This window comes from Glycine max, chromosome 15 (genome assembly GCF_000004515.6).
Source record: "Glycine max cultivar Williams 82 chromosome 15, Glycine_max_v4.0, whole genome shotgun sequence".
In the NCBI taxonomy this organism is placed as follows: Eukaryota; Viridiplantae; Streptophyta; class Magnoliopsida; order Fabales; family Fabaceae; genus Glycine; species Glycine max.
The window spans coordinates 7,220,427-7,248,380 of NC_038251.2; the positions used below are offsets into that span (position 1 = coordinate 7,220,427).

Here is a 27,954-nt window from a genome sequence, read left to right on the forward strand (position 1 = left end):
TTATGTTTGCTAAGATCTGTCATGGTAATTTGTTAGCACCTAGCAACTCAATCAATCTCGCTTTATCACTAACCAGCAATTATCGCAATCCTAGAATGTGTATTTGTAAAGTCTTCTCTTATTACTATCCCTAACCGTAAGCACTCGAATTTGCCGTTTGTAGAGAATAAAAAGAGGATGAGAAGGAATAGCTTTCTTTACTTGTGTTTGCATTTATATAGGCAAGAATGTTATAAATAATAAACCTATACAACTAGCTTCTAACTACGATAAAAATTCTTACGATGCAAATAATCTTTGGCAGTTGAAATATTAGATAAGTTAAAAAATTATTTACAGTTACAGTTAATAATTATTTTAAAATATTTTTAAAAAAGGCTATAAATAATGACTATCAGAAATTTATTTTCAACAAAATTTGAGCAATTATTAATTAATAATGACTTTCCATCATTACCAACGATTTTTAACTTTCATTAATATCAAACATTCTCAGTCTTTAGAAAATGGCTAATATAAAAAAAAACTTAAATATACTTTTTCATCTCTTATATAACAACAATCTCTTATATAACAACAATTTTGTTTGACTTATGTTTAATCCTTGACAAATTAACAAATTTTATATTTATTTTCTAATAATTTTTTTTCATTTGTTATTAGTCAAAACTCAAATAAAATTTATTAATTTATTAGGTAAAAATAAAATTCGTTAATTTATTATGAACTAAAATAAAATACCAATGACCAAAAAACAAAAATGTTGTTTCATTAGGAAATAAACACAAATCAAATATTTATTTAAAATAAAAAACATATTTAAACCTAAATTTTTTTTATCATTGATATAATTTCATCTATTTTTCAAATAACAAAACTAAAAATTGATTCTATTTCATCATAAAATATCAAAACAAAGAAATGGTAACTTTATTACATTTTGTTTTACTACATTCCTAGCTCTAACAAGCCAAAATCAAACAGATGGGAAAAGCAATGATGGCTTTGGCGATAGGGAATGAGGATGAAAACGTACGGTAGCTCAAAGTGGAAAGGAGATGAAGCTTTAAAATGAGTAATAATAATTGTCAACATGTTATAATTAACAAAAGAGTAATCCTAAAGAAATAAAGGTAATCGTAAAATGTTTCAATTTTCAAAGGCCGCAACTAGTAACCTTAACATGTTTCTATGACCATGGCCACTTGGCATCTCTCCATCTAAACCACCGGTTTTGGGGACTTGCTTCAGCTAAACAACCACAACACTGCAGTTTATTGTCCCGCATCAAAGCTTCATCCTTATATGAGGGAATGTTATATCTAGGGTGTTGGACAAAACGCACGTTTTTCCACCAGAGTTTTATAGCCTGCAGAAAACAAGATTGAGGAAGATAAATATATTGCACAGTACAATCATAAATCAATTCCTAAACAGATTGATGGTGTTCAAAAGGTTATTTAAATAAAGCAAGCAAATGATTCAGTTATAACTTATATCCCCACCAAACTAATCGCTTTTTAGCATATATATACGGAATCATTTGGTTTTGAAGGAAGTAAAGATAGGATGCATTTCACAATTCAAATGCAAAAATTGATTATGACTTGCAGCCAAAACTGGTATTCTAGTATCCCAATCTCAAGCAATTATTTTTTTCAAGTTTACTGTTATCCTGGAAGAAAATGATGATGTCACACCATCAGGTGCCACCAATCTGAGCCACTGAAAAAATATTTAGTGTTCACCTAAAAAGCCTGAATGAGGAATCTGAGAGCATCATTATGTAGTTGATACCATTCCAGCTGCCCCCAACCCACCAGAATATATGGCAGCTGCAGAATCAAAACTCCCTAGTTACTATAACTAATAGACAAAATACCAATCCATAGCATGTTAGGAATTGGGATAGCTCATTAGTTTGGAAGAATAGAATGAGTGCAATAGTATTTTCCTTACACTGTATGTCTATCATGTACTCCTATGCATCAATGAAGATATTAATTTAATGCATATAACTGACTAGAGAAGATTGAAAGTCATATGCTTTCCTGCTAACGGCATCAATTTATTCCTTACCAAATGAAACCCACATAAGTTCATCCTGTTAGAGAATGTCAAAAAGTATATTATTAACATTTATCTATAAGTTCTGTTTCCAAGAACCGTGCACACAGCCAAATTTAAGTTAAAAACTATTTGCAGGATAACCCTACTTTTGTATGTCAAAGCAATCATTATTCAAATCCAAAGGAGTACACAATTATTATATATATATATATATATATATTTTAAAAATATCAATTTCAATCAATTTCATAGCTTTTCTATAATGTACATGTTTTTATCTATCAAAAGTAAAAATATACCAGATTTTAATTCAGGTTGAAATATGAAACTGTTAGATATAAAAGAACATTAATAAACCTTCAAGTACTAGCTTAAGCTTTTGGAAAAGTTCATACTTGAGCTTGAAATGGTAGTAGTCCCTATAATGTCATGGTCAATAGTTTAGTCCCTAATCCCCATTTTTGTTCAGTACAGAGGGCTACCTCTGAGTGTAAGGAGCTGGTCTCAGTAAATTTCAGCTCCAATCACATTTCAAATTCCAGTGATGTAAAGTTCAAACCTCTTAAATTGCTTGCCAAAGAAAACTTATCATAGTCTGACAACATTTTCACTAAACAATAAAAACACAGTAAGAGGAAAGTATAGCACAAAAGAAACTTACTTGCCAATATATCCATACTGCAACTTTATGAGGCATCAACCAAAAGAAAACTGCATGATCTGACTCTGGGGATGAGCACAGCTTTCTGGCTTTCAGACTAGCAGCAAAATAGTTTCCATGCTCGGGATGATGAACTGAAATTGATATTGTAAGATTCTCTCCAGGATCATTTGCTTTGATATTCCAACTTCCAAGCATATCCTAGCATAGCTCAAGGACATGCTTATTAATAAAATGCAGAAAAATTATTTAAACTTATTGTGATTATCTAACAAATTAAATTTAACCATGTAGAAAAAGTATCTGAGGCAAACCAAGATATCTATAAGACACTGTAGTATATATAGGAAATGTTCATTTATTAATCCAGAGTCTTCATTACCATCATTTTGTTTCAGTTTCATTCCCCTAACATAGTGAAAAATGCTATATTTACTCACTGTATTCTGAGTATGACAGTATTTTATTTACATCCAGTTGAAAGAGAGAAAATGTAAGAGATGTTGAAACCTTGTGAAGTTTATCCCGTAGCAAGTCTGAGATGTTTCCTCTTAAATATATGGCAATTACATGGCAACCAAACCATCTAAATGATAGTATACAGCAAACTGCCATATAACTCAATCCTTTTCTGGAACTTCCCAGACCTCAACAGGCAACATCATTTCAAGCTACTTTGGGCACACAAATAGGAGAGCACAAGGAGTCCAAAAACAAACAAGCAAGCAAGCTTGCCAACTGATCAAACATTGGTTAACTACTTGCAGTGCTATGTCAAAATATAATATTCCATGTTATTTCTTCAAAAATATAGTTTTTTCCCTACCATTTCTATAAACACAAAGAAAGAGAAAACTTATCTCTTGTTATCTATATATCAGTGCAAATAGACTCAATGTTAAGTTCCGGAAGATGAACACCAAATGGAAGTTGCAGAACAGTGTAAACCAATTCTCAAGAACCAGAAGAGGAAGAAAAGAAAATTACAAGGGTAGAGTGGAACAGAGGAAGTAACTGTTGTTTTTTCAATCTGGATAAAATACAATAAAATAGAACAAATAGTAGTTTTTGTGAATCATAATTTCGTGATCCCTAAATGCTGTAAAGAAAAAGGCATAGTTTACGTACCATAAAAGGACTGACATGCAAAGCCTTGGCCACTAGATCAGAGTGTGGGTTGAAAAGAAAAGATACTCTTTCACCCCATGGTGTATTTGTCACCTGAAAAAACAATCAGCAGTACTGGCAGCACAGAGCAAAAAATGGTGAAAAACATTGCATCTGATAGTAAGATAACAAAGGTTTCAGTAGATTCCTAATATTCTACTTAGAGACATTATTAATAGAATTGGAAAAAGACATGAACACTCTTCATTTATCAAAATATCTGAAGTTCAAAATACATATCCGCCCCCCTCTCTCCCCCAACCCCCCAAAGAAAAAAGACTATTTCTGATTCAACAAAGAGAATCTTATAGAAAGAAATGAAAGCTGCTAATGTGGTATCAATTACTTAATGTCAAACAGAAGAACACATAAACTATAGGCCCAATTCTAACTGGTTTGAGCAAGTTGAATGGAGTTGATGGTGAGAAAAGATTACTCACTAATGACTTAGTCAGGAGGAATGAAGCATAAATTAGAAAAGTCACAGAAACTAAGAAAAGAGAGCATAGTTGCCACACACCTCAGCAATGCACTTCTTCAACCATTTAGTAGAGCCTTCAACAGCATAGCAATAATACACACTCAAAGGATTCTGTTCATAACCCACACTAGGAGGGATTGTCAGGAGCAAACTGCAGAATTGGGTTCAACATGAAGCAATGCAAGTCAAAACTTCACAACAGACAAAAAAAATCATCTTACATCCTCCGTATATTTATCCAGAAGCACTTATAAGAACAGAAAATAAGAAACACAAATGAATTGGGTTTCTCTTATAAACTGAAATCAACTTACGCAGTCAACTTTTGTCGAAGCTTTCTATCAAACTTCTCCAACAACAGACATGCATAAATTGATTTTAACATTCGAAAACAAAAACTAAATTCATTTTACTTTCTTATTATCTTCTTTTAAGAGTTCACACAGTTAAGTTTACCCAAACAAACTCTAAGCTTAACAGTCGCTGAAAACAAAATTGAAACGTCAAGGTGAAATTTTGCATGGCTCTGAGAGAACCCAGTGGGCAAAAATTTATAAATAAAGAAGAATTACATGGGTCCATTGGTATCGGTAATTTGGCGAGCTTTATCGGGAGAAAGATGGTCGTGAGGCTCGCGAGGTGCACGGTCGAGGTCAATGAGCGCGTAGCGGACCCGGTATTGGAAGGAATGGTTGACGGGGTGGCGACGTTGGTGCCACACTGTGCCTTCGTAGAGAGATATGGGTTCAGCTTCTATATTGGAGAAGGAAGAAGCGGCGCGTGAGGAATTCCGCCGCCGCAGTAGCGCGTGAAAGGTAAGAACAAGGGATAGAAAAAGAGAGGTGAGGGAAGTGGAGACGATAGAGCAAAGGAGATAAAATATTTCCATCGTTACTTTCTTTTTTAAAAAAAAAAAAGAAAAAGAAATCCTTTGATTCTATAGTCTTTGCTTGGCCACTCAAGTTTCTTCTTTTAGTACTACCGTCGTCCCAAAATAGTAATAATTTTATATGATTTTATACTGATCAGAAAAAAAATGAATAGATAATTTTTTTTATAAAATTAATTTTAAATAATTAGTAATTTATTTATTTATTTTACTATTTTCTTATTAATATTATAAGAAACATAAGTAAAAAAATAAGTAATATTATATTAAAATATTAATATAATATTTATTTTAAGATAATTTTTTTTCTTAACGACAATTATAAAAAAAAAGACTTTAATTTCACTACTTTGGACTCCAGTTATCAAATTTGTTCTCCTAATTGTTTGACCTTGCATCCCACCGCATGGTGGCTACTGGCTCGTGTATGTAGAGTATTGTTTATTGAAGAGGGATTGAAAAAATAATAAATTTATTAGGGATAAAATAAATTTATTATTTTATTAGAGATTTAATATAAAAAATTTATCACAAAATAAATATAAAATTTAGATGTTTATTAGAGATCGAAAATATATTTTAATCTAAAAAAAATCAAATAATAAAATGTGAAATATTTAATGTTACAAAATTCACACAATTCATTAGGAGCTGATATATTGAGATAAATTATTATCCCTTCCAATTTATGATAATTTAATTCTTGTGTTTTGGGCAAAATCTAATTAGTTAAGAAATTAAAAATATAAAGTATAGTATTTAATTTTACCAATATATTTCTAATATCTTTTAATAAAAACATTATTGTAACTATTTCTTAACTAGAAGAAAACTAATTAACAAGATTTATTAATTTATTCTCATTCCTTAGCAACCAATTGAATATAATCTATTTTTTCCAATTTAAGATTATTCAATCCAATTTTTACATAAAAGAAATTAATTTTATATATAATAAGTTTATATATATTTTTTAGTTTGAGTAAGTTGGACCAGAGGCATAAATAAGATGCATGATTACCCTGAATTAACGCGTGAAGCGGTTCAAGTTTTAGATGATTAGAGATTAATGACTGTTTTTTGCTTTTCCCGAGTGATGATAGTGATGAATGAATAGAATAAAAAGGGTGGTACAGTACAACCTGAAACAGTAGAGCGTGATGCCACGGCCATGCAATGTTTTACATTTTTTTTTGTTGCGTGTCAAACCAAAAACCCCAAAAGCGCGTGGTTTTGTCTGCATGAATCTGCACTACTGGCGTCATGTTTGCCATACAATAATCAAATCTTTCTTTGATCAAAACAATCATCAAAAACGGGTCACCCTTTTTCTCTTTATCCCCTAATCTTGTGCTAACAAAAAGCAAACTCTGCCCCCTCAATCTCATCTTCTCCTTCTCCCTATCCTCTTTACCACTCCCTTGATTCTCTCTTGTAAGTCTTTGTTTTTTGTCCACTTCATTTTTTTTCCTTGTTGTTTTTTTGTGCCTTTGTTTGTTTGGCTCCAATGTTTCTTCCCACTTTCATAAATTCCGGGTTGTCTTGATCTTAATCAGATATTTTAAGGGTAATCTCTAGTTTGAGTTTTTGGTCTTCTTCACTGGTATTTCAGATAAAGCTGATATTTTTATTTGCTGCTTATGAGGTGTTTGTTGTTTTTGGGAGACCTGTGAATAGGGATATTTGAAGTTGGTGCAAATTAAGGATTTTTGGGTTCCCTAAAGTTGAAATATTGATGAATCTCAGTTGGTAAAGGTGTTGGCTTTTGATGAACAGAGCAGGCCCCCATATCTGTTGTGTGTGAAATACTTTTATAAAGTTGGAGATTTTAAAGAGGGGAATTTTGTGTCTGTTGTAATCCTATATCAGCTTTTTAGATCATTGTGGAGGAGGAATTAGTGCTTCTTCTCTTTATTGTGGATTTGATTTGGGGGATTGCTTTTATTTCTCATAAAAATCTACGAGGGAATCAGTTGAAGTAACTTCGGAATAGATTCTTTACCCCCCCGGATTGAAATTTTGGTGTTACTATTTGGTGGGATATTGTTCCAATCCACCTGAACATGAACTAGAAATTTGAAATTAGAGAAGGTAAAGTTTTAGTGTTTTATCAAGGGTTTCAGGTGTTTATTTGAGATTTAAAAGATGCAGCGTGTTAGATTTTCATCTCAGCAGGCACCAGTACACAAGCTAGGAGATCCTCAAATGACATTATCTCCCAAGTTTAGGTTAGCTGTGATCCAATCTTCTTTGGCAAATCCATCACCTGAGTTAGAGCTTTCTCTCAGAGAAGAACCCTTAATTCCTGGCCTTCCTGATGATGTTGCTCTCAATTGTCTTCTCCGGCTTCCGGTTCAGAGTCACTCATCTTGTAGAGCTGTGTGCAAGAGGTGGCATATGCTACTTGGTAACAAAGAGAGGTTTTTCACCAATAGGAAGCAATTTGGTTTGAAAGATCCTTGGCTTTTTGTTTTTGCCTACCACAAGTGCACTGGGAAGATCAAGTGGCAGGTGCTTGACCTCACACACTTTTCTTGGCACACTATCCCTGCAATGCCTTGTAAGGACAAGGTTTGCCCTCATGGTTTTAGGTGTGTTTCGATCCCCTGCGACGGCACACTGTTTGTTTGTGGTGGCATGGTCTCTGATGTGGATTGCCCTCTTGACTTGGTGTTGAAATATGAGATGCAGAAGAATAGGTGGACTGTAATGAATAGGATGATCACTGCCAGGTCATTTTTTGCCAGTGGAGTGATTGATGGGATGATATATGTAGCTGGGGGAAATAGTACTGATCTTTATGAGCTTGATTCTGCTGAGGTGTTGGATCCTCTCAATGGGAGTTGGCGCCCTATTGCCAACATGGGAACAAATATGGCATCTTATGATGCTGCAGTTCTCAATGGGAAACTTCTGGTGACTGAAGGGTGGTTGTGGCCTTTTTATGTCTCTCCAAGAGGCCAGGTCTATGATCCAAGAACTAATAACTGGGAAAATATGGCTGTTGGACTCAGAGAAGGGTGGACAGGTTCGAGTGTGGTTGTTTACGGGCACTTATTTGTTGTTTCTGAGCTCGAAAGAATGAAGCTAAAGGTCTATGACCCTGAAACCGATTCCTGGGAAGCCATAGAAGGGCTTCCTTTGCCCGAGCAAATACGCAAGCCTTTTGCTGTGAATGCTTGTGATTGTCATATTTATGTTGTGGGTCAAAATCTTGTGGTTGGTGTTGGCCATATCACTAGACTGAACCCAAAAGAAAGTTGTAAGGAAAAATGGAACTTCAGTGTTCGATGGCATGTAATAGATGCACCAGAAAGTGTGTCTGATCTGACTCCTTCAAGCTCTCAGGTGCTGTTTGCTTAGTTTTTCATAATCCTGTAATATTATGCTCATGAATGTTGTATCAATAAAATGTAATTAATATAATTATTAGAGATCTAAAAGTTGTAATAGCTGTGTGAAGGAACACTTCAAAACAGTTTTTTGAATTGTATCAGTGATAGTATCTTCTCGTGGTTGCTTGGGCAGTGTTAGTTGTACATCAATAATTACATCGATATTTTGTCCTTGATGAATATCTCTATGACTTAATTCCATTGTCAGAAATTACACTTGTATTTGTTTCTAAAACCATATCACATGCAATCTTTCAAAGGATATAAGCAGGATAGTACTTGTTTGTATAAGGCCTTTTTCATTGATATGGGTCCTGAGGCTGGAATTCCATCGTGTTGTATGGTACCAGAATGAAATGTTAAAAAAATTTGTTCTTTAATTTGGTAATATTACGTAATTAAAAATCCAAGACCAAATTGTTGGTCTAACTTAAAGACAATGGTATGATAGAGAATATGTATTAACATCTTTACATATGTCGGCTAAAACTATTTGTGGGGCTGGTAGAGTAGATTGTGGGGTTATATTATACTCTGTATGCAGCAGCCGATTTACTAACACACTATAAAGAGTTTCATCTGTTATTCCTATTCTTTATTATTGTTCAGTTAACTTAGACATTGTTGACAATTTTCAGTTTTATCTAGACATGTATATGCCACTTTCAAGTGAATTTTGGTTTTTATTCCATCCTTGTATATGTGCATTGGATTTGGGGTTTCCACAATCTGTCTCTTTTTGAAATTGTAGTTGTTTGTTTCCATATTGATCCTCTATTCTAAAGGCACAAAGGCTCTACCTTTATCACCTCGTTTCTTTTGATGGCAGTCACTGTCAATTGAGTGATATTATGACTTTTGATTTTGGAGTTGATATAGTTGATGTGCAAGTGGGAGGAGTGGTGCACCTCTAAGTGCATAAGAGCAAGTCAATGCAAGTTGACCAAAGGGTGAATGCAGGTGAGTGCACGCCAAGCTTAATATGAATTAGGTGGGCAAATTCTTGACGCTACACATGAGAACGTTCTTCTGTGCATTTAAGGGCATATGAGAAAAAAGGAGAGGTACTTGCTTTTTATGATGGATACATATATAGAGTAGTGGTGAACGTGAATGCTGCAGCTTTTTAAGTTGGGGCGAATGATTAAATTAAAGGGCACGATTTTTATTTATTTTTTATATGCATGATGCGATTCTTGTCATGTAATTATAATAATATGTTCCACGTGCTGAAGTTCATTGCTTGAAGATTTTTTACTTTTATTGTTTTGATATTTGAAGTTTTTTTTTTGGGGGGGGTCTTCATAGGTTGAAGAATGAAAATATCTTCTATTGGAGCCACTAAACAGTTTGCGCAATTGGATCCCCCGTATTGGAGATTTTACTTTGTTTATCTTAAACTTTTGGGTGAGATGCGTTTTTTCTTTTTTTGATTGAGGGGTATGGAAAAGAGAAATTACAGCGCCAGAAGGCGAGATAAAGAGGAGCTTCTGGCATCCACATCAAGAATCAATCTCAACATGAGAGAAAAATGGAACAATAAAGTAAAACCAATGAGAGCAAGGTGGCCATATTCGAAATATGATCAACACTCCGGTTGGCCTCTCTATAGATATGCGATATAGGGCATTGGCAATCTTGTATGAGATTCCTAAGATAGTGAGGAGGAGCATGTGCCCCAAAAACTCTGCATTAAATTTTTTACATTGTCAATGAGAAATTATAACAGGTATCGGTTAATAAACTCTCTCATACATATTAACTTACATGTCAACTTTAATTGAATGATAGTCTAAAAAATACTTACATGTCAACTTTAATTGAATGATAGTCTAAAAAATATTTACATTGTTAATTTATGAAATATTTACTCGTAAGCTATTTTGGATTATTTTCATTCAAGTTTGTCCACTTCATGGTGAATGACCAGGGGTGAACTATAGAACTCAGATTTGGTTTAATCAAATATTTGTAAAGTCAGTACAATCATATATCAGAACCTTTAGAATTTAGATAAAAATGGAACGGTTCTGATTTATTTACATTATGAACTAATTGAGTTATAATAATATAAAGCAAAACGCAAGATTGGTCCAACCCCAGCTATGTCAAGGGCTTGCAAATCAATGAATGTAAAACTAAGGGCGCATTAGGTTGATCAAATAGAAAATGAGAGTCTGATTATATACTCTCTTTTTTTACATGGTTTAATCAACAATAAATGTTTAATCCGTTAAATACAATGATGTTAATAAATATTGAACAATTTATCTCGGCTAGGAGTACACTTTAAAAAAGGAACTGATAATCAACCACTTTCTAGTTTCTACATATTCCACGAAAAAACATAGTTATTTGGATATTTGTTTCATTCCATTCTTTTTTTTTGGTGAAATATTATTTTTCAATTGAAAACAAAGAAGAAATAGGATTTCCAATGTAACGCATCATTTAGGTCTATGCTCAACACCAAGTTGGGTAATTCTATTCGCACCAACCCTCCTTTTCTACTCTTCACCCACGCTGTATGTATCGTGATTTTTAATTGGTTGGCAGTGTATATGTATCTCAAATTTCTGATTTCGGAGCATATAAAAATTAAAGTCTTATTTTTGAAATTCTAAAAACTGTTTTGTAAAATGTAAAAGAAAAAGCTGAGTGTAAATAGAAAAGTGAGACTAGTATGTTGGGATGATGTTTCCTGCACTCTTTTCAGAATATATTTTTGACCTTCCGGAAGCCAAAAAGAGTGTGTATTCCGAAATGTAATTTTACATTTTACAACTGGGATTGGCTATTCTGAAAGGCAAAAAGGGAGTGCAGGAAGCAATAGTCAATATGTTGTCTGTCCTTGGGCCCAGATAGTGGCCCAATCGGAACCAAGAAAAGAAGACAATGGCTTACTTTAGCATGAGACATTCATTGATTGAATTCATCATCGTGAGTGTGTAACAGTGATAACAAGTTTGAGATTGAAAGGTGAAATGGGTGCGATAACGAGCGCGGTGATAGCAGTGGTGGGAGTTCTTCTAGGTTGGATCACAATAGAGATTGCATGTAAACCCTGTCTTCAACAGGCTCGCCAAGCCATCGATCGGAATCTCAATCCAGATTACGATCCCGACGACGACGACGCCACCGCCATCCGCGCCCCACTCAACCCCGCCCCCACAGCAGCTTCCTCCGCCGCCGTCAAAGCCGTTTGAGAATCGATGTCCCTTCTTCTCATGTTTCCGCCTGGTATTCTATTCGATGTCTAAATCAAAAGGCTATTTTTTTTTTATGTGTGCATTTGCTCGTTTTTGGTGGCGAAATTAGGATCTAAAATGTGTGGAGACTTGTTATTGTATGAATGGAGATTGTAATTTACCTCAGTCATTGGGGATCGTAATGTTTTCTTCATCATTGTGAATGTATAATTACTTATATTTGTTAAAAGGGATTAGTATTGGATCAATTGGTGGGAATTGAAAATAATGCTCTTTTTTGTTGGGTTGGTTGGTGAGAAACAAGAAACAGTAAGCTCTAACAAACAAAATGGTCATAGAATCAGTGTATGGAGCATCTTAACATTGTTGGCTTCACGCCGAGAATCCCTTAACTCGCACTCAACTGACCCTTTATCTCCACCAATAACTCCATAGATAGAGATAACAGATGATCCAATATGATACTCAGATTGTTAAAGTCGATGATATTTAGTTTTTTTTTCTTTTTCAAAATCTCTAGTCTTTATTGTTCAACTGAAAAAACACAAAATAACTTTAAATCTATAGTTATTAAATGAAAGTTTTAAAGTTGAGAAGAAAAATATGAAAATAAATTAACTTGAATTAAAACATATAATCTTTATTGATGTAATGTATTAAAATTCAAAATACAATTAATTAGAATTTCAATAATTTCAAATATAGTTCTTTTTTTTTTTTAAAAAAAAGATATCTTCAAATCAGTAGTATGCGAACATCTAAAATTTCAAATTAAGTTATAGTATCTTAAAAAATAAAATTAGACAATACATGAAATGTCGTGACAATGAGAAAAAAAAATATAACTTCAAAATACTCTTCAGAGAGGGATAGGAATCCTCCACTGAAATTTAGAGAAGAAAATATCTGGTATAGTTTTGAAAAATATTCTCAGTATTAACTTTTTAATTTATTTTTTATCAATTCACATAGAAAAACATGAACATATAAAACAATTTCTTATACTTCTGGAGCAAAGAATAAACTAACCGGTGTTCTCTAAGTATTTTACGTGTAGAGGAACATTAAAAATTAGGCAACGGGGAAAAACTATGACCTGAGTCCTTGAGAAGAAACCTACCTTGTTAATCACCAATTCCTTTTTAATTTCTCGATCATTTTTGGGAACAATTTTGAATTCTCAACTAAATGAAAAGAAATTCAAGGGGGAGAATATGCTTTACAATTACAGTACAACGGTCCATAAATGAAAGGAAAAGAAAAAAATAAAGGGGAGTGGGGAGAATCCGTTGTTACTGTACATATATGACAAAGGATTAAACATCGAGCTTTACCCACATCATTTAAGAAAATAAACTATGCCAGGTAATTGTATATTTGAGGGTTGTTCTTGTCTCTCTCCAGATACTCCCTGTCAATCAGGCTTTCGATCCTTTTCTTCAAGTCAGCTGGTTTTATTGGAAATTTGAGCTGTTCACACAAAAAAATTCACTTCCTTAAATTAGTATTAACTTATCAATCAGAGAGAAAACAGTCTGTATCAAAAGAGATCACTTGTATTGTACACAACATAAGGAAGCATAACGTATTTTAGAACATTATCGGTAATCATTCCATAAAGTAGCTTTATGAAACCACTTGGGTGTTCACACAGACTCCATTTGAATTAAAGAACCGAAAGGTAATAATGTCACCTGTTGGAAGAGTTCAGTAATAAGAAGCGTGTGACTAAGCACTTTCCTAGTCTTCATTATCCTCACAATAGCAGCATCAACCTGCAAACCGTGCCAATAAGAATAATATGTCACAGTATGTTTAGTACATAGACACTCAAAACACCTAAGTATCTTGGATACCTTTATATATGGGATAAATATTAATTGCCTATAATAAGAGGCCCAACCAAAAGGCATCTTCCTTTGTTTGGTTACAGTCAACAATCTTAGATATTCAACTTTGAATATCTAAATTATCATTTACCAAATTTGTAAACAAAAGATCAAATATTATATTTATATCACGATTTGTGAATTTTAATAACATAATAATAATAATTAAAAACCATTTTTAACATTTTTTCTCATTAATATATCTAGAGAGTTTAATGTTCGTCCCAAATAGGGATTTTGATATAATTTATTATGACACAGATATTTAGTGAAATAAAACTTATGAGTGTAAACTTGGCCCATTCATGAAAATATCCTGCATGATGCCAAGCATATTAGTTTCTAACAGATTTAAGGCACATCATATTCCTTTGTGCATTAGTGCTCAGAAGTCTGAGCTAAGTGGAGGGCTTTGGGGAAAAAGAAAATTGACCTGATACTGACGGTCTTGGAAAACTCTTTCTGTGGTGCTTGTGTTCTCCTCCACTGTCTCCTTCAACTGAATTGCATTCACCTACACTCCCCAACATCAAATTAGTTGGAAAAAGAATCGCATAATCATTATTTAGAGGAGGGCTAAACTATGGTAACTGCAACTAAAACGCAAATGATATTTTAAGATTCACTTAATCTGATCCCTAATGCTCCTAAGCATCGGGTATTGTACCTTTATACGATAAAGAGGAGCTGTAAACCCTTCATTAAAAACAAATGAGTCATCATCCTCCACATCTCTACCCTTTGGCAACTGTTGCATGTTCAACAAAGGGAATCAACATTAGAAAATTAAAAGAAACCATAGTAATTAACAAAAATTATAAACTGGTAATTCTCCAAATGATTACAAACACACCTTTTGTAGGACACGAACTTTTCCACATGCAAGTGATTGCAGAGTCCTTCTCAATTCCTTGCCCTCTATACCAGTAGAGTCCTTGATATCTTGAAAGCTTAGTTTCTCAGCATCATTGAATAACATAAGAACAACAGTCTGGAGCACAATCAGGCATGCAGAATTAATCACAGAAACATGTGTGCAACACAAGATAGACTACAATAAAAATGAAAATTTTAAAAGAAAAACAATGGTTTATAACAGGCCAACCTGAAATAGGGAGACAGCCAACTCCTTTTTCCCTTTAGGAAACTCTGCCTTTAGGACACAGTGACCTAATGAATTTTGCCACATCAGACGCCTCCCACTATATTTGCTTAGATAGAACTCTTTGAAAATATCCTGAAGGAAAAATAATGGAAAGGAAAGGACCATGTCAGGGAAGTCACTCAAGTATCAAGGACACCTGCAGTTACAAGAGCATTCATGGTTTGTGCTGAACCTGGTAAACATTCAATTCATGAGGAAGTCTAACATCCATGGGTGGATATGTCGGCCAGTACCTGCACTCATCCAATAATTGCAATTAGATTCACTGGAAAGAAAAAATAGTACATAAAAATTATCAATAATGAGAAAGGGAAAACACGGTTTACCCAGTTGTCAAGACATGAACACTCATTTCAATCCCTGATGGGAGTTTTGTCCTAGCCTGGGATGACTGCTTGAAGGACTCGTTTATTTCTTTTGATAATTCAATGTCCTGAATTAGGAAAAAAAAAATAACGTAGTTATAAAAAGCAACAGATAAATAAAAGCTATAATAATTCATAAAGCTTGTCAGATCATCATTACGGCATAGTTGTACAAAACTACTACCTCCGGTCTTATATATAAGAAACAAATATTTAATTCATCAAGAGCATTAAAAGTAGTTAAATTAGATCATTTTAATTAATAATGCCATAAATTTTAATTTTATTCTAAATAAAAGTACCCATAGAATTAAATGGTTTAGGTGGGAGTTATATTTAATGGCATTACTAGTAATTAAAAAAAACTAACATTTGCCAATTAAAAAAGAAAAACTAGTAATTCAAGATTTTTTTAACTAATGGGTGTGACTATGTGACTTACCTAATGAATGCATCCACTTTCATGGGAAATGAATGAAAGTTTTGTTAATAGACTTCACAATAAATCAAGGGTATAAAAGGAAATTAGCAATTAATACATTTGAAAGTAGGTCTACGTTTCTTATAATTAGGACCAAAAAAAATGCTCTCATTTGTTTCTTATATACAAGACCAAAGGTAGTATAAAACCCAAGCACACTATCAAGCATCAAAATATAGTGGACTTTTTATCTAAGAAAGATACCAAATCCTTATCCATTTCAGTGAGTTTAAAACAGTGTTATTACATAGCGGCCATGGCACCGCATTGGTGGAATGGCATGGCGAATATTTTGCCAACTGACATGGGCAATTTGTGAAGAAAGACCTGCCATAAGGCGCAATGGTGTGTTTATATGGCGGAATTTCGGTCTTCCGCCATCTGCCATTGATAACACTGGTTTAAAATACATTTAAATGAGTGATAGGCCATTTGATATATCTAAGATAAATGCTTAATTGATAGGGAGAAAACCACTAAATTGATGCATATCATTGCAATGCTATAGATTTTATACACATGCAAAAGTACAGATCACGAGAAGAGTAATTTTCTCAACTTTTTTGAAAGTGTGTCAAATATTGTTTGTTGCCTTTTCAATTTAGAATTACAATAAACTTATTAAGCAATAATATTTCAGTTGAATGAAATGAATATTTTCCACAGATATTCACAAGTCTATGTACAATGTTTATATGAGCCTAGATCAAAAAGTAAATAATAAATCTGATAAAAAGAAGTATATAATAAATCCAAATTGATCTTATAATTACAATGACTAGAAAAGCCTCATCAGTTCTAAGTATAGTAAAAAAAATTTAGGCAAAAGAGGTTAGCTGAGGCAGTTCTAATTATAGTAACTAGGAAAACTAATGATTATAATAAAATCAGGACTAATAATAAGGAAATAATTATAACCAACAATTTCATATGACCAAAAAGGAATTTATAAATAAAAATCCAAGTTCAACCTTACTATTGAATCTTAAATGTAACCAAAAAATTCTAACCAGGTTCAAATTCCCAGTGAACTTCCAAGCCAAAAATAGAGATTTAGAAAAAAGATGAGGTTTGATTCAAATATGTGTACCTTAAACATCCCTTCTAGTTTGTTTGTGAACTGGCTGCCGCACTCGGTCTTCAACTGTATTAATGAAAGAAAACTTTTAATATTACTAAAACTTATGTGAAGAATCGATTAATTATTTCTGAAGTTAAATGAGAAAGAAAAACCCTAACCTTGGAGATCATAGATTTCTCTGCATCAATAGAAGCACTCTTTCCTAACAGTAGTCTTTTTGCAAGATCTTTCTTATAAAATGCCTCAAACACATCCTTGCCCTTTAACAACAAAAGGTCAAGTAATCTTGACAATATCAGTATGGAAGATAAAGATCAGTAGAAGTGCATGATAACACCATGAGCACAAACAAAAAGTACAGGAAATAAGGTGTAATTGTTAGCTACTCCACCAATGAAACATCCATCAAGCATACCTGAATGAACCTGAATAAAACCAGGACTTTATCAAGTGTACCCTCCAACTCTTCTTCTGAAGTGCCTTTGTTACCTGCACGAAGTTTCTCATCCAAAAACTTGGCAATCAACTCTGCAGGCCGGTTCTGGCAAGGGGGAAAAAATAGAAGTCAGTTGATTGCAAATCACATGTAAAAATAAAAACCTAACCCAAGGATTGAAAAGCACATCACAACTATTTCACAAGTCCACTGATGGACAAAGTATAGTATGATCAATCAACAACTTGCACAAGTATTCAATAACAAGAATCGGAATGGCCAAAATGGATATTTTAAGTTTAACACACTAGGTATAAGAGACAAGTTAAAAGGACTGTTTCATCATCACTGGTGTTGGCTTATCCAAATTTCACTCTTCCATTTGAAATAGAATATGATGCAAGCGACAAAGGAAAAGAAGCTGTTCTTATGCAATGCAACAGAAGCAATCTTTTGCATTTTTCAGTGAGGCAATTCCAGGCACCAACCTCAATAAACCTGTCTATGAAATAATTGATGGCTTTAGTTTTAACCAAAGTTGTCAAACTTGAGCTCCAACTCAAACTCATTTGATCAGTTTACAATCCCAAACCCCCAAATCGATTTAACATGCTTCCAGATTCCTTTTGCTGGTAAACTCAATCAAACTCAAGTAGAGTTGCACAGAATCGCTCAAGCTCGCAAGTCAAAGACCAATTATGCAATTCCACCCTATGCCCCATTTCAGACCAAAATGACAAGCTTTTTTTAGCCGTTTTGATACACGATTAAAACTCATGTTAGGTCTCAATTTGAAGGCACCGTTATCTTTGTTCGCTTGATTCTCTCACTCTCTGTTCGCTTTTGAAGGTTACTCAATAAAGTTCAAACACTCTCAGATCTCATCGGCATTGCATTTGTTTGAAGGCACTGTTCCAAGTTTGAACGTTTTCTAATAGATTCCACAAAGCTTCATTCTCCCAGAAGCATTAGGGCTCATTTGTTCAAAGCCTTTGTTCCAAACTCAATTCCACAAACCCATTCAATGAATTCTCCTATTCAAAGCTCAATTCCACAAACTCATGTGAGACCATTCTCCTCCATTCACATTTTTGTGTGTATGACATAATTGGGTTTTAAATGAGTTGAAGATATTGATATAATCTCTTTCTTTGGGAAAAGAATCTCTGTATTTAATTGTGATATAAACTATGATGTGCTATATGTGTATGGTATTATAAATCATGATATAATATATAATTTCTATTGCATATTGGCTTTTTAATATCAGGTGAACTCTTACAAATTTAGTTTACAAAGGCTCCACAAGTTTAGATAAACTCTTGAGTTTGACAACCTTGGTTTTGGCCATCCATCATTGGAGACATTATTTTTTGGGGAAGAGGATTTGTTGTTCACACAGATCAAAAAAGCTTAAAACATTTGCGGGAACAGAAGATTACCACTGCTGACAAACAATGTTGGATGGCTAAGTTATTAGGTTTTCACTGAGATATTGATTACAAGTCAAGGAAACATAATAGTGCAGCATATGCATTATCAGAAGTACAAGAAGAAGCGGATCTACAGTTCATCATTTCTGCCTCAACAAAGTTGCAAGGAAGAGACATTTATGAGGAAATATGAAAAAATCCAGAGTTGATGAATTACAGCAAGAAGATATAGTATAACCCAAACAGGTTTTAGACAGGAGGGAAGTCAGGATAGCTGGACAACAGGTCAACCAATTTTTTGGTTTGTGGAAAGGCAAACATTAAAATTACCTTCTGGGGAGGTCCGTTTGATATCCAAAAACTGCTTGGCAACAGTCGGACAAGTGAGAAATGTTGGAGTAAACCAGAAAAATTTAGGTAGAGCCGGATCTAAATGTTGGCTAGGTAAGTGTCCTGTAGTAAGAGGAGTAGTTCTGAACCCCTTGGACCATCCGCATGGGGGTGGTGAACGAGCAATTGAAGATGCTACAGGGGAGGATGAGCTCACCTTGCAACGCCAGTTTCCTACTCAGCCTTGGGGACAAGGAAGCATTTATACCAGGAGGCAATGATGGATACCAAGGCCCAGACATGGCAGAAAATGAAACACTAGCAAAGAATCCAAGTCCAAACAAACCACCCATTTGGAGAGTTCACTCCAGGAGATGTGGGCAGAGTGCAACAACTGCCATGCATGAAGCAGTTATTGTTAGAAGTATGGCAGTTATCCTGATAGTATTTTCAGAATGTATAGTGCAATAACTAATGCAAGGCAATTATTGTTAGGATTTTTAGGATGTTTTACAGGAACAAGTAGGGAATCAGATTTAGTGCGTAGTATTTTGAAATTTAGGGCTGGAAGTCTCTTGTAATGTAAGACATTCTGCAGGAGCTTTATGCTCTGGATGAGCCTTGGCGCAGTATTTACTGAATAAAATCAGTGTTATTGTGGAATTCTATCACCTGGTTTGGGATTATTACCAAACAGTGGGTATGTACCCTCCACTTGAGTAATTTCTTATGTTAAACTTGAAAGGCTTTGGCAAGAAAAGGACGGTTTTTATAGCAATGCGCAATTGATGGCAATGCTGTTGCATTTGGTTGGAGAGGAATGACATATTTTAAAGGATTTTTTCCCCTTATTGCTGCAGGAGACTTTTCTTTTTGGGTGGAATCTTTTTAGCCTGGAAGTCACATAAGGTGGATGTGGAAGTAGTAGAGGACTTTCAATTCATTCATCTGTAACTCATGTATGGGAATGAGATTAGGGGGTAATTCACACTCATATACACGAATCCCAGGGCAGAGTTGAAGAAAGGTCTCTAGGAAAGGCTGAAGAATCTCTTAGAAGAAATGAGGGAGGCTTGGATGACGGCACGATACCTAAATGATATAGCTGAGGAATAATATCTGTAGAAAGAAGTTAATCGTTCAGGGAAAGCATATAGAACTGTGGGCTTAGGGGTGGTGGGGACCAGACCAGACCAGACAGATACACGGATCCCCACCCCTGCTCAAGATTTGGAAAGATTTTATGGAAGACTATACAGAGCTTCAACAAATTTAGAGTATGGATATGTTCTCAAGTTTCTTCCCACAGTAATGTTCTCAGACCACCACCCTATCTTGTATGAGATTTGTATAGAAGACCAATGAATCAAGAAGTATTACCATGGCATCAGAAAGCCAAAACCCAATGGATAAGAGATGGGAATTAAGAATACTCAGTATTATCACATAAAAAGTATTTCCTGATGGCAAATAAACACAATCCTAATGTTGAGTAGTGATGCAAATGAGGAATGACACACGTGGAGAATTTATAAAGGCTAGCCTCAAGAGAAATATAAAATTCTATTGCTAACGAGCAAAGAAATTGGAATGCCTTATATTTTCTTCAAACATATTGTCTTAATCTTTTCTCTTTTTGGAGAATTTAACATCCTCCACTGCTAAACAGCTCTACTTTTTCTAAGATTTTCTCTTTTTTAGGATTTGTCCTCAGCACTGATGTACATGCTCTCTTTCCATTAATGTATATTTTAATTAAATTTTTTTTAAGGTGGCTGCTACACTGCCGTAACATGTAGACAACAAGGAAAGGAATTCAATGGCCAGAAAAGGATATTAATTAGCTTTATTGATCTTTGCAGCAATGACATATATCATCATCAGATTCCAGTTTTACAAGGCTATAGAAGGTATATTTAGGTAGAGGATAAATTATTGGCCTTCCTTATAAAATTACTACCTCAGAGACACGGATTCTGTTGTTGAGGTCATTTAGCTAGAAACTTGGAAGTTGGAACAAGAACTAACATAATTTAGCTTCGAATAATTTAAAAAAAAAAACAGAAAAATCAAGTAAACTTAATTATCTTTTACAGTCGTTATGTTTGCACAATTAGGATTGCCAATAACTATACATAATCATATAGCAGATAAGAATTTTTGTTTAAGTTAATATTAGGTTGAGATATTTCCAGAAGATTGGTTGGAGCTTTCTATCTTGAGAAATTTATTAAATTTCAGTATCAAAACTAACCAACAAAAAATGGGAAGTACCTGACGAAGATTGATGAGATGCTCAAATGAATCTTTAATGGTGTTACAGAATGCTTCATTCTTGGAAAAGCTTTCTTCCCATGTTGTGTCAAGAGAAGCCTTAAATTCCAAGAGGGATGAAACCATATCTTTATCTTTCTCCTCATCCAAAACAATGCCCTGACCAGTTCTCCTGATGTATGAACTAATGGCCAGCCTCAGTGACTCGAGGGCATTGACCCTTGAAAAGAGTAAGTACATTCTCTGGAGGTCTTCAATACGATTCCCATCCATAAGCATTGCGAAGCCCTATTATAACACAAGAAATAATATTGAAGCAATGGGGAAAAAAACAGAAATTACCAGATCAAAATCCAGAAGTGATCAAAACCTTATCAAGAATGGCAGGTATATGACGTTCAAGAAGTTGCTTTTCTGCCGTTGCTATCAATGGCTTCCTAGTACTTGCATCCAAGTAGATCAAACATCTTTCATGTTCTTCTTGCAATCTTATCTGCAGAAATGAGTACCCAAAAAATCCCTGCAGTAAGTATACAATGTGGACAAGGGAAGGATAGACAAAGATAACTTTTACAGTCAGAGTGTCAGATAAAACTGAAATTGAATGACACAATCCATTTATTAAAGAATCACCAAAATAACTGAAGCCAATATGATAAAATACAATGGGTTAAGGAAAAGAAAACACCTCCACATGCTTCAAGTAATCTGGAACATCTGATTGCTGCATGTATTTCACGCCTTCAGCAGCATAAAATTCAGATGTGCATTCAAGGAATGGCTTCTCAAAGCTTTCTGCATAAATTCCCAGAGCAGTAAACATCTTCAAAAGATGGTTTAGAAGAGTTCTATCCACTGCTTCACCTTTTCTGAAAAGCAAGACATATAAGTGAAAAATCTAAGGCACAACACAGATGGATCTGCCAGCTAATTTTCCTATACTGAGAGAGAAACTATAATTGCAATCAGAAAATGAAGCCTTATATTTTATGCAATGGATGTAAAAGATCAAAGATGTTAACAAAAACCCAAGCGTTTGCATATTCCACATGCAAAAGTTGCAATAGTAGATATGAAAAAGGAAATAAATAACAGTTGACATTCCAACATAATCTGATAAGATGCCCTGTTGAAGTGATTACATAGACCAGTACAAAATTTTTGGTCAGCCTTAAATGTCTAATGTGATAAATTGATATATAAAAACTCATCCATAACAAGAATCCCATTCTAACCCATCTATACCTCTCCAATCCTACCCTTTCATGTGCAAGTGATTATTCCCCGCTTTTGGGAATAAAAAGCATTAAGAGTGGCCATCCTAGTACATTTTGTTAACCTAAAATTTAAACGGCCACTCCCTGGAACTAGATGCAGATTTGAATAGCTAGTCCCACAAGCAAAACATGCCTGATTAATATTCTTCCTCGTTAATTAACTTTGAAAATCTGAAGAAATATAAAGGAAGGGGAATGTGTTTATTCCTGAACTTGAATAGAAATGAATTTTGTAATTTTAGTATGGAGAATGATATTATCAGTTATCACGATCACTAATGGCAAGTGTATTCATTTCACTAAATACAAAAATAAAATTTGAAAAGAAATGGAGGCACAAACATAAAAAACTAAAATGAAAGCAAAGAGAAGAGCCAACAACACCCCCCCCCCCCCCTCTCCCCCCGATCCCATGGATGGAAGTGTGGAACATTTAAACAACAAGCTGCATGCATATAAAGGTACAAAATTGAATTGCAAACAATGGACTTACCTTTCACTTTCAATCATTCGTAGAAGACCTGTAACAGTTTTGTGTTCTACTTCCGGAGACAATGAAAGATGTTTGCGGAAAAGTTGTAAGCCCATGTCCCATAATGACCGGACATTTGCAGTTTGCTTCACATATGTCCTATCCAGAAACAAGGCTATACCACGGATCATCAACATTTGGTCACAAAGATCCTGCCAACATCTCTCAACTAGAGACAGAAAAACAACCAAATCCGGGCTTTGGCCAACCAAAGACTGCAGTGCTGCAGATATATGTGCTTCACACTCCTTTTCAATTCGTTGATAAAGATTTCCACCCATTTTATAAAGGCAGAGATCATTCACAGCCTATGGAGATTATGAGTTCACCATGAAATGCCAATAAGTTAGTGCAAGATAAATATTCACAGGGTTAAATCAACCATGATAGAAAAATAGTAATAATTAGAGGATTTCTATGGTTACCTGATAAAGCTTCTCCAAATCACAAGAGTTAGGTTGCTTCAAAAATATAGCACGAATGGCAGACTTTAGTTTTGCCCATGTATCCTCCTCAAAATTTGTGGGCAATGTTGGTTTAGCTACAAAAGAAAAACAGATATTGATTATATATACTTCCATGTCAAATTGTCCATGGATTTTCAACAAAAAAGAATGAAGCTAGAAATATATGCTAAATAAGGAAAACAAACTCACAGTACAGCCATGTTTAACAGGCACATTCAACATAAAAATAAGACACACATAAGGCACTTAAAGTTTCAGACACAGAATCTAGAGAGGGAAGTGATAAAGGATCTCTCAAAATTAAATAAGATCGTATATAAAAGAGCTAACTGTAAGTTTGTAACCCAACCTATAGTCATTATCTTGGAAATGCCAATATGCTATCATGCCAACAACAAATAAGCTCAAAACCAGAAGGACATCATTTCTCATAATAACAGAGCTTTCCACAACCGAAAGGTTCACAAGACTCACACTCAGTAGCATCTACAAAACAGAATTTGCCAAGGAAAATACAAAATACATACAGAATTCATAAAAGCTGTCGTATCTAAATTCTCCAAAAGCTGAAGTACATAACTTAATTTTAGCATACAGAAAAAGCTCAATTCATCCTCGTTTTCCTATTTTCTTCTCCTATTAGTGTTCATTGAGAAGCTCATCCAAGCAAAGCCTATAGGAACTGCTTTTAGCTCCGCTTGGGGTTCGAAACTGAAACTCACTTAGGTTACTAATTTTTGGCACTCTAGACTCCAGAAATAACAATAATAAGCTAGAAAGGAAGCTCAATTCGATGCAGAAAAGAAATGGAGACGAAGAATCATGCGAAGCAGTTTGGGAACAAATTAATTACAGATCAATAAAAGGAATTGAAATGCTAAAACCTAATTTAAGCAGCAAGAACGAAGAATTGAAGAAGAGGAAAGGAAGGGATATTGGCGAATCGGAGAGAGAGAAAGAAAAACGCTCTTTTAAAGAGGGGGAAGGGTTAGTTGAATAGGAAGAGCGGACCTTTGTGGAGCTTGATGAGGAGCTTCTTGGCGGGTTGGGGCGGGGTGGCTTTCTTGCGGGCGAGATTGGCGGCGCGGGCATTGGGGAGATCGTCGTCGAGAGGCATGGAGGAAGGGTCCAGAACGGCGTCGGAGGAGGAGGAGGAGTGGAGGAGGAGGGACTTGGCCTTTTTCATAGGGGGTGGCGGCGACGGGGAGGAACCAGCGGTGCCCGACCGTTTGGTGGGGAGAGACATCAAATGGAAAGAGAGAGAAAAGAGACTGATCAACACACCATCGTGTTTGTGTTTGTGTTGTCACCCGAACCCAACTCAAGAGGAAAGGAAAGGGTAACAGAACACACACCCGAACCAACCCAAGCTAAAGCTCCGCTTGCAAGAAGCTTACATGCTTCAAATGGCACATAGGATACACACAAACCACAACCTAAACACAACTCTCTTTTTTTCATTTTAATTTTTTTTCTTCATTCTATTGTCTTTGATTGAAATTTTGAATTAAAATTTGGATAAATTTTAATCATTAATATGTAGTTTTCTTTAATTGAGTGAAGATGACTTTGAGGTAAAAAAAAAATCATTTTTCTAATAATTTTTTTATAAAATGGTATTACTCTAAACAAAGTAACAAAAATTTATATTTAAAAAACTATTAAATATTTTTATAAAAATTAAATATGTCTACTTAAAAAAATTAAGGATAAATGTATTCCTATCATATATTTATACTGAGATTGATAAAACTAATAGTTAAAAATTGAAAAATTAGTTGATAACTCGAAACTGAAAAGATAATCTATTAAATTATAAATTTTTTATCAAATTAATTATTAAAAAATAATAAAATTATAATTTATTTAATTTAAAAAGAACAATCAGAAAATTAAATAAAAATAAAAGAAAATATAAAAAAAATAAAAAGTAGCCTTTTAAAAAAATATTACTTGTACCATGAGTAACACATTTCACAAGCATGTTTCTCTAATCATAAATTTGTGATAATGCTTTTAAAGGTTTATTCGAAAGAAAAAAAAAGTAATGTTTTAAAATGTTAATTTTAGACAATTTTTTTAACAAAAAATTACATAGATGATTGTTTACTGACATAAAACTTATTTGGATGATAAAACCAATATTTTGCTTTAAAAGGTATGTCCAGAAGTAGACATCAGTTCAGAAAAATATAAAATAACAACGTAAGTGAAAAAAAATGTAAATTGTAGGATAAGATATTACAACACAAAATGTTTATACAATGGTTGATGTACAAATCACTTGAATTAAGTTCCAACTTCAACAGAGTTTTTGCATTGTAATCAACTTAATTATATTACACAACTATTCTTTCTTATAAGCATTCATAAGCTTCTTAATACCAATATTCTTACCAAAGCCTATTTAGGTTCGATAACACAACCCATTGGTTGTTCCACCATCACTCTCTGTTTGGTAGAGATGCTAAAAATAAATAAATAAATATAGAAATAAAATGAAATTTTTTAAAAAAATAATAGAAGATGTGGATCCACACAATTTTCACTCTATTTCTTTTCTCATCCACCTTATCTCTCTCCTACCAAGCTAAGCATAACACACTCAACTAGCTTGGTTCCACCCTCTAACTACACTAATCCTTACTAACTAGCTTTTGGACAAGCATAATTATGCTTCAAAGATACCAAATTCTAGATTATATGGTCTTATACACTTAAAAAGTAGATACACAATAAACTATAAAGTTGGATCACTCCTTAAAATATTACAAATGAGTGAAATTAAAATTTTTTTTTTTTTATAATCATGTTATTGGTACATAGTATTTATCGGTTTTATCAATAATTAATTTTCATTAGAAAATTAATTAATCACCATTAGTGTAATTTCTCTTTCCAATCATAATTTTACATCCACAAGACTCAAATTTTAAATCATACTTATATAATCAAATTTAATATCATTTGGACAGATAACTTTTTGGTATTAAAATTGGAGTATACATAGGAAAAAGTCTCTTTTGATAAGGGAAAGAGTAGATTACACTATTACTTTTGAGTTTTATGACATTGCACACATTCTCAATTTTTTTACGTTTACAATATTCTCCCTTATAGGGTTATATGATATAATATTTTTTAAATAATTAAGAGGCGTCACGGATAGAAGGATGAGAGGAAACAACACATGAGCGGGGAATATGCATGTAATCTGTGTAGCAATGAATCTAAATCATGATATGCATTAAATATGTGTAGTAACTCTAAAATATCAATTTCTTCACTCTTCGTACGTATCAATAGGTCAGTTCCAAGTTTGACGCTCTGTAAGGTAAAGACAGTGAAAGCCTTTAAGATCACCACATTCAATTTTATCTTATCATTTGTTCCAACTTATACTAAGGCATTTGTGATGACTAGAGTGAGGGCAGGATATACTAGCCAAGATCCCAAGAATGACTGGTGTATTCCTTTTTCAGTGTAACGTATAAAAGATTTAGTATGGGTAAAATTTATAGAAGTTTTGCTTACTTAAGTTTGTTATCAACTTATCACGTGGCTGTTATCAGTTTTATAAAATACGAAAAACAAAAATTGGGTGACTAGCTATCAGTTTTATAAAAAAAAAAAGTTTGAAAATCAGTTTTATGAAACAATTATCTGGTTTTAAAATCAAGTTTGGTTATTGAAATCAGTTTGAAACCAATTTAATTCAGAGCCGGTTCTTCAAAAACAGTTTAATTCTGAACCGATTCTCTAATAAAGCAATTTGCATTTTTGGTTTAATAAGAACCTAAAACGGTTTGATTTAAAAAAAAAAAAAAAAACTGAATTTACCCCAACTCCCACTATAGTTGCAAACCATGGAATGGAAGGGGCAACTCAACTCTGCACGTGTATGATTTTCTTTTTGGTCAACGAAACAGAACATATTATATATAAATGGGCATAAGAAATGGCAAGACCAAAATACATAAATAAGTAACAAGGCACAGGTTACACTCTATTTGATTGATGGAAAGCTGGCTTCGGTGGTGTTCTATAAGGCATAACTTTTATTTTAAGGATAAAAAAAAGCTAAACATAAATTAAATTGCGCTAGATACTTCCTTAATTTCATCTTTTTGACTGAAATGAAATATAGGCAAAATTAATTCCTTTATCAGAAAGTTCAAATCGTCCAAAAAGAAACTTGCATTAATTATTCAGTAAAATCCTGGACGAGACCGATAGTGGACCAAGGCCCAACCGCATGACATGAAGGGGACATGCTAGGTGCACCCAACAAGTGCACCCAGCAATTAAGTGAATGGACAAAATTGTCCTTGCGTTAAAAAAAATAATTCTTC

General features: G+C 33.9%; 3 protein-coding genes and 1 long non-coding RNA gene across 6 annotated transcripts; 2 read left to right on the forward strand and 2 right to left on the reverse strand.

The window, feature by feature from the left end:
• Positions 1-1,072: 1,072 nt before the first annotated feature.
• On the reverse strand, positions 1,073-5,325 carry LOC100807625 (uncharacterized). 2 transcript variants are annotated; one of them, XR_418310.4, is made up of 7 exons: positions 4,952-5,325; positions 4,419-4,530; positions 3,860-3,952; positions 2,732-2,932; positions 1,960-2,104; positions 1,749-1,835; positions 1,318-1,369 (listed from the first exon to the last, which is right to left on the reverse strand). XR_418310.4 is itself a non-coding variant. In XM_003547154.5 (5 exons), the coding sequence occupies exons 1-5, from the start codon at positions 5,266-5,268 to the stop codon at positions 1,190-1,192; spliced, it is 903 nt and encodes a 300-aa protein (XP_003547202.1). In that variant the 5' UTR covers positions 5,269-5,323; the 3' UTR covers positions 1,073-1,189. The 2 variants fall into 2 exon arrangements, 1 of the variants encoding a protein (XP_003547202.1); XM_003547154.5 differs by lacking the exons at positions 1,749-1,835; positions 1,960-2,104 and having other exon boundaries at positions 1,073-1,369; positions 4,952-5,323.
• A 967-nt stretch (positions 5,326-6,292) lies between these two features.
• Positions 6,293-9,911, forward strand: LOC121173613 (uncharacterized). 2 transcript variants are annotated; one of them, XR_005888794.1, is made up of 2 exons: positions 6,293-6,702; positions 9,493-9,911. It is a non-coding gene; the product is annotated as an uncharacterized lncRNA (long non-coding RNA). The 2 variants fall into 2 exon arrangements; XR_005888795.1 differs by having other exon boundaries at positions 9,543-9,911.
• On the forward strand, positions 6,698-8,837 carry LOC100804420 (F-box/kelch-repeat protein At1g30090). Its single transcript, XM_003546033.5, has one exon. The coding sequence runs from the start codon at positions 7,414-7,416 to the stop codon at positions 8,629-8,631; it is 1,218 nt and encodes a 405-aa protein (XP_003546081.1). The 5' UTR covers positions 6,698-7,413; the 3' UTR covers positions 8,632-8,837.
• A 3,085-nt stretch (positions 9,912-12,996) lies between the features above and the next one.
• On the reverse strand, positions 12,997-25,015 carry LOC100805491 (cullin-4). Its single transcript, XM_003546035.4, has 17 exons — positions 24,614-25,015; positions 23,561-23,676; positions 23,097-23,443; positions 22,015-22,195; positions 21,697-21,819; positions 21,327-21,614; positions 17,269-17,394; positions 17,012-17,113; positions 16,863-16,916; positions 15,253-15,359; positions 15,099-15,159; positions 14,867-14,998; positions 14,615-14,752; positions 14,429-14,509; positions 14,195-14,275; positions 13,567-13,647; positions 12,997-13,342 (listed from the first exon to the last, which is right to left on the reverse strand). The coding sequence occupies exons 1-17, from the start codon at positions 24,846-24,848 to the stop codon at positions 13,229-13,231; spliced, it is 2,367 nt and encodes a 788-aa protein (XP_003546083.1). The 5' UTR covers positions 24,849-25,015; the 3' UTR covers positions 12,997-13,228.
• Positions 25,016-27,954: the final 2,939 nt, after the last annotated feature.

What these genes read in the sequence shown, in the direction of transcription:
- LOC100807625 (XM_003547154.5), bottom strand. Translation starts at nt 5,268, where the DNA reads ATGGAAATATTTTATCTCCTTTGCTCTATCGTCTCCACTTCCCTCACC. An exon ending in TGCATGTCAGTCCTTTTATG is followed by an intron (nt 2,933 to 3,859) that starts GTACGTAAACTA and finishes GAGCTATGCTAG; the next exon opens with GATATGCTTGGAAGTTGGAA. An exon ending in CAGTATGGATATATTGGCAA is followed by an intron (nt 1,370 to 2,731) that starts GTAAGTTTCTTT and finishes TGTTTTCTGCAG; the next exon opens with GCTATAAAACTCTGGTGGAA.
- LOC100804420 (XM_003546033.5), top strand. Translation starts at nt 7,414, where the DNA reads ATGCAGCGTGTTAGATTTTCATCTCAGCAGGCACCAGTACACAAGCTA.
- LOC100805491 (XM_003546035.4), bottom strand. Translation starts at nt 24,848, where the DNA reads ATGTCTCTCCCCACCAAACGGTCGGGCACCGCTGGTTCCTCCCCGTCG. An exon ending in GTTCATGTCTTGACAACTGG is followed by an intron (nt 15,160 to 15,252) that starts GTAAACCGTGTT and finishes GGATGAGTGCAG; the next exon opens with GTACTGGCCGACATATCCAC. An exon ending in TTACTGAACTCTTCCAACAG is followed by an intron (nt 13,343 to 13,566) that starts GTGACATTATTA and finishes TTGTGTGAACAG; the next exon opens with CTCAAATTTCCAATAAAACC.